The 14724-nt window shown below is 57.6% G+C and overlaps 1 protein-coding gene across 1 annotated transcript in view; it reads left to right on the top strand.

Moving 5' to 3' along the window:
* Positions 1-2556: 2556 nt before the first annotated feature.
* ZWILCH (zwilch kinetochore protein) overlaps positions 2557-14724 on the top strand; it is a 38015-nt gene continuing 25847 nt past the window's right edge. Inside the window, exons 1-6 of the mRNA XM_078880830.1 lie at positions 2557-2923; positions 4872-4911; positions 5846-6180; positions 6458-6708; positions 14155-14234; positions 14363-14533. Of these exons, the coding sequence (XP_078736956.1) occupies positions 2880-2923; positions 4872-4911; positions 5846-6180; positions 6458-6708; positions 14155-14234; positions 14363-14533 (921 nt within the window). The 5' untranslated portion in view covers positions 2557-2879. The remainder of the gene's footprint in view (positions 2924-4871; positions 4912-5845; positions 6181-6457; positions 6709-14154; positions 14235-14362; positions 14534-14724) is intronic.

The following is a 14724-nucleotide window of genomic DNA, read 5'->3' as shown; positions in this document are numbered from 1 at the left end:
AATGACGGCGAAAACGCTCCCCTAGCACCATAGTTGTCAACCCCTGTGATCAGTGCCTCCTATCCTATACCTCATTACAGGCCAACTCAGACCGTATTGGTCACCCCGTGCACCTTAGAAATATCAACGTTCATCCGACACAAAGTCCCATCACGAGGGAGAAACACAAACACATAGACGCAAACGTTTTTTTAAACTCAATTCCCCCGTACAAGAATACGGAGTAAACCGTGTGGGTTGTGATCACTGGGCCAGTGGGGGGGGGGGGGGGTGGCACGTGCCCCCCCCCCAATGATCCGATCGAAATCCCTAATTTCGATCGATTATTGGGGTTTATTAGTAATAAATCGGCATTTTGCGACCCCCACTGCCACTGTGTAGCATATCATTATGTGCCAGATACTCTATGAGATGATAGGACAATAGTCTGAGTCCATAATTGGCAATAAGTAACGGAAAAGCGGCTATAAATGACTCAGGATGATACAGTCCACGACTTCCCTTCAGCGAGCGCGATGCCGATCACACGACGCGGTTCGAACTCGACCCTCGATCGACGGCTGCGCCATCGCCGCACACGCGTCGAATCGAAAGCAAGGGACAAGTCCTAACTTACTAACACATTCCTGCTGCGGAGGGAGTTGGTAAGAACGTTGGGTTGCTCGGTCAATGGCCAGGGTCAACGGCGGCGTGGTGTATTCCGCAAACATGGCCGACTGTGAGGGCGGGCACAAGCCGGCGTGAGTAGGTTAAACGTTGAGTTTTATAAGGGCACCACGGGGTGAGCAGCCCCTCCCCACCCCAGCCCCACCCCTCCCACCCCCCACCCAGCCCCACCCTCCCCACCCAGCCCCTCCCACCCCCACCCAGCCCCTCCCCACCCAGCCCCTCCCCTCCCCACACAGCCCCATCCTTTCCACCCAGCCCCTCCCACCCCCACCCAGCCCCTCCCGACCCAGCCCCACCCCTCCCTCCCCACCCAGCCCCTCCCCACCCAGCCCCTCCCTCCCCACCCAGCCCCTCCCCACCCTCCCCTTCCCACCCAGCCCCTCCCTCCCCACCCAGCCCCTCCCCACCCTCCCCTTCCCACCCAGCCCCACCTTCCCCACCCAGTCCCTCCCCACCCTCCCCTCCCCACCCACCCTCCCCTCCCCACCCAGCCCCTCCCCACCCACCCTCCCCACCCAGCCCCTCCCTCCCCACCCAGCCCCTCACTGCACGACGGACACAATAATCCCCTGTGGGCTGGTGTAACCAGGAGGTTCCTACCAGTAACAACTCCTCTATCAGTTTTCATTGCTGGAGGGGTTGCCCCCTCTACCTGAAAATCCTGACTCCGCCATTGGTTGTAAAAGGGTATGTGACACCGTATGGGACCGTCCATAAATGACGTCATGCATCTGGGGGGGGGAGGGGGGTCAAAGATTTGTGTTGATGTTTGACGAGAGGGGCGAGGGTTTGAGAAATGTGACGTCACATAAAAATGCGCAACTTTAAATAAATATAGAATTGTTATAACAACACTAATTTTTATAACAACACTCCTACAACATCAGAGTGCAGCGCCACATTAAATACGCACTACAATGCCAATAGTTTCAAGCGATTTGAAACATGTTTTATTTTCAAAATGGAAATATGGTTTTGGGGGTGGGGGGGGGTGCAGACCTTTGTGACGTCATATTTGAGGGGAGGGGTCTGACTTTTTGTGGCGCCGCGTGACGAGAGGGGGGGGGGGTCAAAAATCGTCCACAATCGCGTGACGTCATTTATGGACGGCCCCAATGGGTTGACAAGGTATGGAAACCGCTCCCCACACTGCCCCCCCCCCCCTGCAAGAGGTATGTGAATCGACACAATTGGAATCGGCAACCCGCGATTCCACGCGATGCGTATCGTGAGGTTTATTGCAATAAACGAGTCGTTTACAATCCCTCTCTATCAATCCAACGCTGGGTTGTCCATCCATACAAAGAATTGGTGGGGGGGGGGGTTTGTTTGACCATACTTCACCGCGCTGGTCACAGTGCGGGGAGGGGAGGTAATCGATCACGAATCGCGGAATCGATTACTTGTTAGATACCGGACCCAGCGCTGGCACACGTAGCGAATATTTGGAGCGGAGCCGATTCGCGCGGTGTTTATGATCGATCGCGGATCGCGTGAGCTGTAATTAAATCGATGGAATCCCTCGGCTCGCGCTGCGATGAGGAGACGCGGGATTTGTTTAATTATTTATATTGTCCTTTTATTTCTTTGCAGCGGCGAGAAAACGAAACCGCGGTGCGGTTCAATTCCGATTGCAAATGACCGTCCCCATGGCAACGCGAATCTGTGCGAGGCCCCGCTCGCGAAAGCGCGGCTGAGTTCACGAGGCGCTTGGCGGGAAACGCGAAGTTACGGGGAGAGCGGAGAGCGTGGGGAGAGTGTGGAGAGTGGAGAGTCACAGGGAGAGACGCGGGGAGAGTGGAGAGAGACGCGGGGAGAGTGGAGAGAGTGTGGGGAGAGAGTGGAGAGTAGAGAGAGACGCGGGGAGAGTGTGGAGAGAGAGCGGGGAGAGTGGAGAGAGTGTGGGGAGAGAGTGGAGAGTAGAGAGAGACGCGGGGAGAGTGTGGAGAGAGAGCGGGGAGAGTGGAGAGAGACGTGGGGAGAGTCACAGGGACAGCCACGGGGAGAGTGGAGAGAGAGACGCGGGGAGAGTGGAGAGTGAGCGGAGTGGAGAGTGGAGAGAGACGCGTGGAGTGTGGAGAGAGCCACAGAGACCGCGGAGAGCCGGGGTAGTGACGAGCGCAGGGGAGAGCCGAGCTGGACTTGGGGAGAGGACAGAGACTCCGGAGAGAGACGTGAGGAGGAGGAGAGGAGAGAGGGCTGCAGGAGTCATGGCGTTTGAGGACGCAGCCGTCTTCTGCGAGTTCCTGCGCAGGTGAGCGGCGATGTACCTGGCGGGTGCCCACTCCGCGTTAGCAAGGACGGGCCCCTGGAGAGTGGAACGCCTCAATCGCAGTCCTCCAATTTAACGAACCTGTGATCGATGTGAACAGAATCTGCCCGAGCCGCATGATTTCCCACAGGGGAATTAATAATCGATCATCGATTATTCACGTTTGTGTAAAACATTTTTTACAGTCAGTTTCTGATGTGACCACGCAGTTGCTGTTTTGTTGTTGTTGTGATTGATATTTGTGCTTCATTCACTCGTGCGAATGAAACTTCGTTCTGGTCTCTTAGTCCTCGCCTGGTCACCCAATATCAACTTGAACTCACCCACTCACCATCTCACTCACCCACTCATTCACCCACTCACCATCTCACTCACCCACTCACCATCTCACCCACTCACCATCTCACTCACTCACCATCTCACTCACTCACCATCTCGTTCACCATCTCACTCACCATCTCACTCACCATCTCACTCACCCACTCACCATCTCACTCACTCACCCACTCACCCATCCACTCATCAACTCGCTCACTCACCCACTCACCATCTCACTCACCCACTCGCTTACCATTTCACTCATCATCTCACACTCGCTCACCCACTGACAATCTCACTCACCCACGCACAATCTCGCTCACCCACTCACCATCTCACTCACTCGCCCACTCGCTCACCATTTCACTCACTCACCATCTCACTCATCAACTCGCTCACTCACCCACTCACCATCTTGCTCACCCCCTCACCATCTCACTCACCCACTCACCATCTCGCTCACTCACCATCTCGCTCACTCACCATCTCACTCACCATCTCACTCACCCACTCACCATCTCACTCACCCACTCACTAGCCCACGCACCATTTCGCTCACTGACCCACTCACCATCTCACTCACCCACTCACCATCTCACTGACCCACTCACCCACTCACCATCTCGCTCACCCACTCACCATCTCGCTCACCCACTCACCATCTCGCTCACCCACTCACCATCTCACCCACCATCTCACTCGCTCACCATCTCATTCACCATCTCACCCACTCACCATCTCACCCACCATCTCACCCACCATCTCACTCACCCACTGACCATCTCACTCACCATCTCACCCACCATCTCATTCACCCACTCACCATCTCACTCACCATCTTGCTCACTCACCCACTCACCATCTCGCTCACCCACTCACCATCGCAATCACCCGCTCATTCAATTATCTCAACATTTCACTGACACCCACTAATTCTAAAAACTAAACTATAAACATTTTCTTTACTTTACCAGCTAAGGCCCACTTTACTATAATCGATAGCTCTTTTTGTAGAAGCGACCTGGCCACAAATGATAGCTCAACGAAGTCTGGACATTAAAAAAAAAATTATACGCTTCCGCTTATTAAACGTTTAGTATAGTTAATAGTTTTATAAATGTATTTAAATATTTATTATGTTTATGCTGAGTGTCTGCTGCTGCTGTGTCCTGTACAGCGCTTTTGAGAGCCTTGAGAAAAAATCCGCGATATAATTATTACGTGGAAATTTATAGCAGCCAAATACTCGCCCACTCTTGCAAATGAGACGACAGTTCTGAATACCCCGGTCTCTTGAGTTCTCTCCACCTGGTTACACAAAATCAACTCAGATCGGGTGTCCCTGGACCCCTCTTACAGCCTCAGCAGGGGTTCACGGTTCGAATTCCAGAGGACGCCCTGGTGAATACTGCGGTGGTGTTGTGTACGGTATCAACCACGACAACATTGCTACCGCTTCACTCGCAGCAGACGCGGCGTGTCACGTGGCCGGGTCTCAGTATCCATGGTGATGTGATGATGTGGTTGAGATGATGTGTTGACGTGCTCCGTTTGCTGTGACGTGATGAGTTCCTCCGCGATGACCCCTAAGATGCTGATGTTCCGGTTCCAGGGTCAGTGAGGAGCAGCCGCAGAGAGCAAAATTGTTTGAGGTGAGTAGCGCCTCGCCGGGTGAGCGGGGCTCAAATGCCACCGGTGTCCACCATGGGAAGTGTCCACCATGAGCAGGCATCTCGGCGTAGAGATACTGCACCACCAGTCTTTATATTGCCATACTGTATTCCGTAACGCGCTTGCTTCTCAACCTGTGTCACTCCACCGAGTAGTTGCGATGGTGAGTTGTGGTGGTTAGTGTCGGTGTTACTGTGTGGCGGTGGTGAGTGGTGATGGCGAGTATCGGTGTCACCGTGGTGATGGTAAGTGGTGGTGGTGAGTGTCGGTGTTACAGTGTGGCGATGGCGAGTGGTGGTGGTGAGTGTGGGTGTCTCCGTGGGGTGATAGTGTTAGTGAGTGTCGGTGTCACCGTGTGGTGATGGTGAGTGGTGGTGGTGAGTATCGGTGTCACCTTGTGGTGATGGTAAGTGGTGGTGGTGAGTGTCGGTGTCACCGTGTGGTGATGGTGAGTGGTGGTGGTGAGTATCGGTGTCACCTTGTGGTGATGGTGAGTGGTGGTGGTGAGTATCAGTGTCACCTTGTGGTGATGGTGAGTGGTGGTGGTGAGTGTGGGTGTCACCTTGTGGTGATGAGTGTGGGTGTCACCTTGTGGCGGTGGTGAGTGGTGGTGGTGAGTGTGGGTGTCACCGTGTGGTGGTGGTGGTGGTGAGTGTCGGTGTCACCGTGTGGTGGTGGTGAGTAGTGGTGGTGAGTGTCGGTGTCACTGCGTGGCGATGGTGAGTGGTGGTGAGTCTCTGTCACTGTGTGGTGATGGTGAGTGGTGGTGGCAAGTATCGGTGTCACCATGGTGATGGTGTTGGTGAGTATCGGTGTCACCGTGTGGCGGTGGTGAGTGTCGGTGTCACCGTGTGGCGGTGGTGAGTGGTGGTGAGTGTCCGTGGTGAGTGTGGGCCTCACTCCGTGCCGGTGCAGGACGACGTCACCGTGCGGCTGCTGGTGGTGGTGGACGACGAGTCTCACCCGCTGAGCCTCGTGGGCGACGCGGCCGGACGAGCGGTGCTGCTGGCCGAGAGACGCAACGCGCAGGAGGAGCAGCGGGACCCGGACGCCGGACCCCCCAAGTTTAGGGGGCCGGGGGGTCCAGGCGGGGACGACAACAACGACAACAATGACGACAACGACAACAACGCGTCTGGGCTGGAGAGCCCCGCACCGGGGGGCGGCCCCCTCCCCAGCCCCCGTCGCCTGTCGGAGCAGGAGTGCCCGGCCGCCCCCGACTCGTTCGCCCTGCCCCTGTCGGTCGCGCGGTGAGTTCCGCGCGCGTGAGTACCCCGTACGGCGTCTAAACATCGGCACGCCGACGGGGAGACAGAGGCGGCCGGGGCATGGCGCTGGGCACCCCCTCGTGTGCCGTTCCGGCCTTCGTAGGCCCTCACTAACAACGCATCGTCAACGTTGTCATCTTCTTAGGTTTTTTCGGTAAACTCACGTAGGTAAAAAATTAATAAAAGTAAAAAAATATTTTTTTATAAAAAAACCGTTGTCATCGCCATCACCGTTCCTGCTGCCCCCTGTGCCACGCAGGCGGCTCGTCTCGTGGTACATGCTGGCTCAGGGTCCCTGCGGGCCCCCTGGCCGCGTGCACGAGGGCGCCGCGGGAACCCTGCCGCCCCTGTGGGTGGCGTGTGATGCCGCAGACCCCGAGGGGACATGCTGGCTCGGGGCGGTGCCCATCCTGGGGGCGCCGGGGTCGAAGGGCCGAGCCAGGGGTCACGCTCAGGGCAAAGGTCAGCGTAGCGCCGGAGGAGTCGCGCTCTACACGGCCACGTGCCAAGGTGGGATGTAGTGACGCCTGTGTGTGACGTGTGTGTGTGACTCAAGTGTGTGACGTATGATGAGTTGATGAGTTGATGATGACGTCACCCTGCTGCTGCTCTATTTAAGACTGGGAGCCAGAGCAGAGCTTCACCATTCTGGCGAATTGCCCGATGATGCTGGATGCAATTACCAGCGAAACGTCGTACTACTCAAAAATTGTAAATGTTGTGGTTTGACGCTTCAATACACCGGTGGGCTAAAGCAGTGAACTATTTTGTCTTTTGTCAACGTGACACTTTTTTACTGATTGGCCGTGTCGGGTGGTGGAGGGTTACGACACATTTATAAATAACGCGATCTAAACCCAAAAACGTTGATTATGTATGATACTCCTGTGTGACATCTTTGTTTACATCTTTGTTTACATGTGTAATACCGTTGAGGACTCTTGGACGCCGGGGTTGAGGCACACGTATTTATTCCGCAACAGTTGTCACAACCGCGGACATACAATACTAGATGGGGTATCGGCCCCCTCACCCGGCTAGTTGGGAATACACTGCTAGCTATCTCTGACCTACCTCCTAGTCCTCCACTAACGGGCTAGGGGAGGCTGTCTGGCCCGACACTGGTAAGTCGGGCTACGGTACCCGGAGTCCCAGAGCACTAGCTCTGGTTCTCGGGACCACGCCGCTGGCTCGGTCCTGCGCGGCCCTGACAAGGGCGGCGTCCCAGGGGAGTCCAGGGCTCTAGCTAGACGATCTTCGGTCTTCACTGGTTTAGCTTTAACATTCTGCCCCGAGCCCTCTGACACATCCCCCTTTATACTCAACCCCCGCTGAGGGGTGGGGCCCCGGGCTGCCTGGTGCGGACGTCGTTGAGAGCACCCCCCCCGTGCACTCACGTAGCCCCGCCCACTGTGTTTGTTTCCCATAAGCTGCCATGCATAACGGCTCTCTCTCTAACACCCCTACATCACCCCCCCCCGCATAGCTTGCAGCCGTCCCGGCTGCCAACATAAAAAAAAAACGACAATAAAAGCGCATTTACCCCCTGACCGCGCGTGTGCCTCACTATTTTTCAACAATAACAAGAACAACACAACAAGAACGCAACAGCAAGACGAGAAAACAACCCGACGCACCCCCCCGATTAAATACGAATTCCGTAAAAACAGTCTATACACAATTTGCAGGGAACCCACCACACACACAACACGCAATGAACACAACCTATGTACACATCTTCCGGCCTCACAACAGTCTGCGCATTTTAGCGCGTGTCCGTGCAGCGGGCCCCTCACACGGGGTAACCCCGGGTGGTGGACCGTCAGGTGGCAACTGTCCGTCTCGGAGTGAGTCCTCATCCTACGCCGCGTGACCCTTGGCATCCCCAGGAGGGGTGATCGGGCTTGAGCCCGTCATTCCTGATGCACCTGGAGGTGGCACAGCCGGCAAGGCATTAGGTGAGCGCGACGGAGACGGACCCAGTGAGTCGCTCGACCCCCCACATGTTTGGCCACGCGTGTGTGAAGTGGGGATGTGTACCGCAACGAAGGGTTTTAATCTAGAGGGGTGGACGAACCACCGCCGCTTCCCCCATTTGATGCGCACGCACTGCGGTCGCAAAACCTCGACCACCTCCACAGGGCCCCGCCACGGCCGCACCAGCTTAGAGGAGGTTGCGAGTGGCACCTGGGGACAGTGCAGCCATGCCTTGTCCCCCGGCTTCCACTGCAGCATGTGCGCCCGACCCAGTCTGAGCCGCTCATTCGCTTTCTGACGGAGGTCAGAGTTTTGCATGGCAGCATCCCGTGCCTCTGTCAATTTGGCCAAATTAAATTTTACATGGTCAGCCAATTTAGTTTTTCCCTGAGGCGCGGGGATCTGCAGCTGGGCACGAACAGGCGGGTCAGGTTCGCGGCCGTACATGAGGTAGAAGGGTGAAAATCCCGTAGCTGCGTGGGGGGCCATCCGGTACGCCGCCAATACCCCTTGAATTTGCAAGTCCCAATCGGTCTGTGAGTCCGACACCTGCTGTGACAACATTGACGCGATGGTCCGATGCAGACGCTCGACCATCCCGTCAGTCTGCGGGTGATACGGGGAGGTACGAATTTTCTTCGTGCCCAGGAGCTCACAGACTTCTTTGAGCAATTTACCGCAAAATGTTTTGCCCTGGTTGGTCAGCAGCCGCTCCGGAGCACCTTTGTCCAGGACATAACCCTGAACAAAGGCCTCCACGATGGCTGCTGCCGACTGGTTGGCAAGGGGCCAGGCCATAGGCCAGCGTGTAAAATACTCCACACCAGTTAACAAATATCTATTGCCCCTGGGTGTGGCGGGGAATGGGCCCAAAATATCCAGCGCGACGAGTTTGTTAACTCTGGACACTTTGATTGACTGCAAGGGTGGGTTAGACACACGTGCTGGCGGTTTTCGTTGCGCGCACCGAGGGCATGACCCCAGTAAATCCCCGACATCCTTCGTCATGCCTGGCCAAAAATAATCGAGTTGGAGTAAGGCGAGGGTCTTTTGGGTCCCCAGGTGTAGGAGGCGCTCATGTGCGGCCCACACCGCCTTGCCCCGCAACCCCGAAGGGACCACCAGCCGATGTCGATGGGATTTTCCGTCCCAGTGCATCAGCAGACCATGCACCAATTCCCATGCGTCGGCATCACCCCTGCCCTGCCCAGCACAGCCGACGCGACGACGCAACCCGAGGAGAGAGGTATCCTGCATCTGGAGGCGCCCCCATTCATTGACGGGCATCCCCAACAGGGAATGTTTTCCCTGTTGTGCGATTGAATTTGGAACCAATGTTTCGTCGTGGCCGGCGGCCGCCAGGACCGGAACCGGTATGTCCCCTGCTGGCCTGCAACGTCCCGACCCCAGGAGGCATGCACATTCGGAGGTGGTTGGCATGCGCGACAGAGCGTCAGCATTTGTGTGGCGAACGCCCTTACGGTAGGTGGTTTCAAAATCAAAATCCTGGAGGATCTCCAACCATCGGGACAATTGTCCCGATGGCTGTTGAACTCGCAGGGCGTACTGCAGTGCGCATGATCTGTGCGGACGGTGAAATGCCGACCGTACAGATATGGGCGATACTGTTGGATGAAATAGACAATTGCCAACAGTTCCCGACGGGTGACACAATATCTTTGCTCCGCCGGAGACAACACCCGACTGCCGTACGCAACCACCCGTTCCACGCCGTCAACCACCTGGGAAAGCACGCCCCCAATACCTGTGTTGCTCGCATCGGTGTCGAGCAAAAAAGGCTTAGAAAAATCGGGGTAACTCAAGGGAGGAGCTTTTACCAGGGCGTCCCGAAGGGAGCAGAAAGCAGCCTCCTCCTGACCCCAGTGGAACCGAACCCCTTTTGATGTTAAAGCGTGTAGGGGTTTCGCAATCGTCGCAAAATCTGCGACGAAACGTCGGTAATACGACGCGAAGCCAATAAAACTCCTGACCTCTCCCACCGAGGTGGGAGTCGGCCAGGAGCTGACGCACTGCGTTTTGGCTGGATCGGTAGCAATACCTGAGCGCCCCACAATGTGTCCCAAATAACGCACCGAATCACGTAACAGATGACATTTTTGGGGTTTGAATTTCAAATTAGCAGCCCGCATCTTTAGGAAAACCGCCCGCAACCTCTGGAGATGTTCGTCAAAAGTTTTACTAAAGACCATAACGTCATCCAAATAAATCAGGCACGAATCCCATTGCAATCCAGCCAAAACCAATGCCATCAAACGCTGGAAAGTTGCCGGCGCTGAGTGGAGTCCCATCGGCAACCGGTTGAATTGGAACAGGCCGTGCGGTGTACGGAAGGCAGTTTTAGGCTTTGAATCATCGTCCAGAGGAAGCTGCCAGAATCCCGAAAGTAAATCCAATGTGGAGAAGAATCGCGCTCCCGCCAAGGCGTCCAGCGATTCGTCCATCCGTGGGAGCGGGTATGCGTCGGCAACCAAAATTTTGTTAAGGCGCCGAAAATCAACGCAAAACCGCAACGAGCCGTCCTGCTTTTTAACCAGGACGATCGGCGCTCCCCAAGGGCTGGTGGAAGGAGAAATGATGTCGGCGGCTAACATGTCATCAATAGCCGATTTGACATGGTCCTTTTCGGCGGGACTTAACCGAAACGGATTCTGGCGTATTGGCGCGCTGTCACCCGTATCAATATGGTGACGCAGCAGATGAGTGCAACCCAAATCGTATTTGTCCCGACTGAAAACGTCGGAAAATTCCCGCAGTAGCGTTTTAAGCTGTTGACGCTCTGAATTTGACAGGTCCGTCGATCCCGCACAAAGCGCCTCGAGCCACCCTTCATCGCTGTCCGAATGTGGTCGCGGCGCAGGGACAGCACTCACGTGATTCGCGACGGGTTCCTCACAGGGCACCGGCGTCGCGTGAGCAAGCACGGTCCCCTGCGGGACCACCACCATCTGCGAGCCCACATTGAGGACCGCGATGAAGGGGTCTCCGTCCCCTCTTACTATGGTCTGGGCCGGAAGTAAATGAGGTCCACTAACCCCGGCCCTAGATGGCCCCAGCAGAACCCCTTGGGCCCCAATGCCCTTAGCGAAGGGCCGCCGAAGTTTCAAAGGAACCAACATTTGTGCCCCCGGAGGAACGCGCACCGTTCTATCTACAAACGCCGGCACTGTTGCGAACGCCGTCCGACTCGTACCGGGGGATGACAGAAACGCCATGCGTCGGCCCGACGGGAGCTCAATGCATCCCTGGTCGATTAATATCCTAATCGGCATTTTGGCCAGGAAGTCCGTCCCCAGCAGGCACGGAACCGCCAGCGAGGAGGAAACAAAAATCGGCCCAGACAATGTAATATCCCCGATACAAATTAGGGCTCAAATCTGTCCGATGATGCCAAGTGAGCCCCCGTTAGCAGCAAAGAATGACACGTTAACAGGCATCAAAGGACGGCTCTGGGCAGGGAGAATATTGTAAATTAACTCCGAAATAATGGTCGCCGATGCTCCCGTATCGACCAGGATGCGCACCTCGACCCCGTCGATGTGCCCCACAACGGCCGACGACCCCGACGACGCGGCTACAACACGATGGGCCAACACGGACCACTGGCTGGGTTCAATCTGAGTACCCAGAGCGGTGCGTGTTGGTGCGATGGTGCGCGATATTGGCCCCCCAATCGGTGCGGTGTATGAGTGTGTGGCGGGTGTGTGCGTGGGCCAAACATGTGAGGTGCCGCGACTCGCCGGGTTATGATGATGGAGCTTGGGAAGAGGGCCGGCGTCCCGTCGAGGTGTCGTCCCGCGCTGCCGAGGAGAGCGGCACCCCGAGGCGACATGGCCCCGGATGCCGCAGTTGTAGCAGCGCGGGAGCGCTGGTGACGACGACGGATGATCGGGATGGCTCGAGCCGCCCCGGTCCGCCCGTACTCCCGCTCCCTGCCGCCGTTGATGGTCGATGGCGCAGATCTCCTCCGCCGGGAGGGTGGCTGCGGCCACGGTACGCCCGCTCGCCGCCTTGCTGGCCTTGCGTCGTTGCGCGAGCAGGTTTGCGTGGAGGAGTCGTGCTGCTTGGAGGGAGCACATCTCCGCGTCGTCCTGTGCGACGATGACGATCTCCAAGTCGTCCGCCAGCAGGAGTATCTTCTCTGTAACCATGGCGTCGACACCTTCGTTGTCCATCCGTGGAAAGGCCGCCTTTGCCAGTGCCAGGAGGCTTGTGCGGTACGCCAGAGGCGACTCCTTTGCCCCCCGCTGGCGATCGTAGAAGAGTTGGCGACAGTCTGACGGCGGACCGTAAACTGCAGCCAGCACCTGCATCGCCGTCTGCAGCGTAGAGCACCTCTCCTTCGGTGCCGATGTTAAAGTGGCGAGGGCGTCGCTGTCGAGGAGTGCTGGCAGCGCGCGGAGAGCCTCGGCGTCCGTCCACTTCGCCATCTCCTGGTGAGCGAGGAAGCGCCGCTGGTAGCCGCCCCAGTCGCCTTCCTCGCCCACAAATTCTTTGAGTGGAGGCAGTCGCTGATGTAGCGCAGCGGCTGCCGCAGAAGGTCGCCCTTCCTCGTCCCCCTCACCCGGCTCTGCTTCGGCGCGCACGACCGATGGCATCGCCGGTCGCACCCGTGGTGACGTCCCGTCCGTTGGCGATGACGCGGCAGGTACTGTATGCCCGCCGTTGGACGCGATGCTCAGGCCGGCCACGCCCTCAACTGCAGCTGCGGTGATGGCGGGATTTTCAAATTGGTGTTCCGCCGAAATGGCGGGAAGGCGCTGTGGTCGTCGGCTTTCGTCGCCCCGTGGCGGTCCAGCAGCCCCCAGCTGAGTGATGTGGTCCAGCATGCTGGCAGCGGCGTGCAGCAGCTCCATCAGCTTGGCGTGCGCCTGCCTCAGCCCCTCTGCCGACACCTCTCCACCCTCCTGTTGCTGCGGCGTAGCCGTATCTGGCCCCGACTGCTCCGTGCTCTCTTCACCCGTCCCAGGCTCTCCGACTGCAGCGGTGTCCTCCGCCCCCGGTATCCTGACCCGAGCTGACCGGCGCGTGCCCATGTTCATAGATTTTTACTTCTGACACCAGATGTAATACCGTTGAGGACTCTTGGACGCCGGGGTTGAGGCACACGTATTTATTCCGCAACAGTTGTCACAACCGCGGACATACAACACTGGAGGGGGTATCGGCCCCCTCACCCGGCTAGCTGGGAATACACTGCTAGCTATCTCTGACCTACCTCCTAGTCCTCCACTAACGGGCTAGGGGAGGCTGTCTGGCCCGACACTGGTAAGTCGGGCTACGGTACCCGGAGTCCCAGAGCACTAGCTCTGGTTCTCGGGACCACGCCGCTGGCTCGGTCCTGCGCGGCCCTGACAAGGGCAGCGTCCCAGGGGAGTCCAGGGCTCTAGCTAGACGATCTTCGGTCTTCACTGGTTTAGCTTTAACATTCTGCCCCGAGCCCTCTGACACATCCCCCTTTATACTCAACCCCCGCTGAGGGGTGGGGCCCCGGGCTGCCTGGTGCGGACGTCGTTGAGAGCACCCCCCCCGTGCACTCACGTAGTCCCGCCCACTGTGTTTGTTTCCCATAAGCTGCCATGCATAACGGCTCTCTCTCTAACACCCCTACACATGTGAGACTCATGACACCCATAGCCTTGAACAGGCAAGTGCTGTTAGCGAGCACCTATGAAGGCCGGAACTGCACACGAGGGGGTGGGTGCCCAGTACCACGCCCGGCCACTTTTGTCTCCCTAGTGGGCGATGTTTACACACTGCACCAGGGTACTCATTTGAGGCTGAGTCGACCTAGGGGAGGCCCAGGACCAGTTCAGATAATCGTCACCGGTGTTTGTGGCCGTGATTCGAACCCGGGTCGCCAGCTTCGTAGTGTTTAACCGCCATGCTGCTGCTCCGCACGGAGCGGTCGCGGCCACGCGCACAACCCGTGCCCACACAGAGGTGTTTGTGTTTGAGCAGGGCCCGTACCTCGCCGAGTGGCACTGCCCGCCCTGGACAAGCTGTGCGATGCCCACAAGCAGAGACACCACACCAGTGCGGTGAGGAGCCACGCCGCACCGCACCGCCGAATGTGTGCGCGTGTGACTGCGCGTGTGTACGACCATGCGTGCGACTGCGCGCGCGTGACTGTGCATGTGTGTGTGTGCGTGACTGTGCGTGTGAGCAGGTGAAGACGCGTGCGTACGTGCGCTACGATGTATTTGGCGCCAACGCCGCGCTGGACTCGACAGCGCCGCTGGCCGGGCCCGAGGCTCAGAGCAGCCTCCTGCTCGACTTCACCTGGAGCCGCGTGGCCCAGCTGGGCCAGCCTCCGCCCGCCGACGCTACGGGGACCCTGGTGAGTGGGGGACTCGGTGAGGGTCCAGGCCCTGGTGAGGCTGTGTCGCGCGTTGACATCGTCCCAGCCTCGTTGGGTGTGTGTGTGTGTGGGGAGCGAGTGGTGTAGCAGTTAGCGCGCTGCGCCATGAATCCGGCGACCCAACTTCGATTCCCGCTCATGGTCAACACAAGTGACGATTATCTGGACCG

The sequence above is a fragment of the Lampetra fluviatilis genome, chromosome 59, assembly GCF_964198595.1.
Source record: "Lampetra fluviatilis chromosome 59, kcLamFluv1.1, whole genome shotgun sequence".
Taxonomy (NCBI): Eukaryota; Metazoa; Chordata; class Hyperoartia; order Petromyzontiformes; family Petromyzontidae; genus Lampetra; species Lampetra fluviatilis.
Note: the sequence above shows the minus strand (reverse complement) of the source record. Positions and strands in the feature narration are given on the sequence as shown.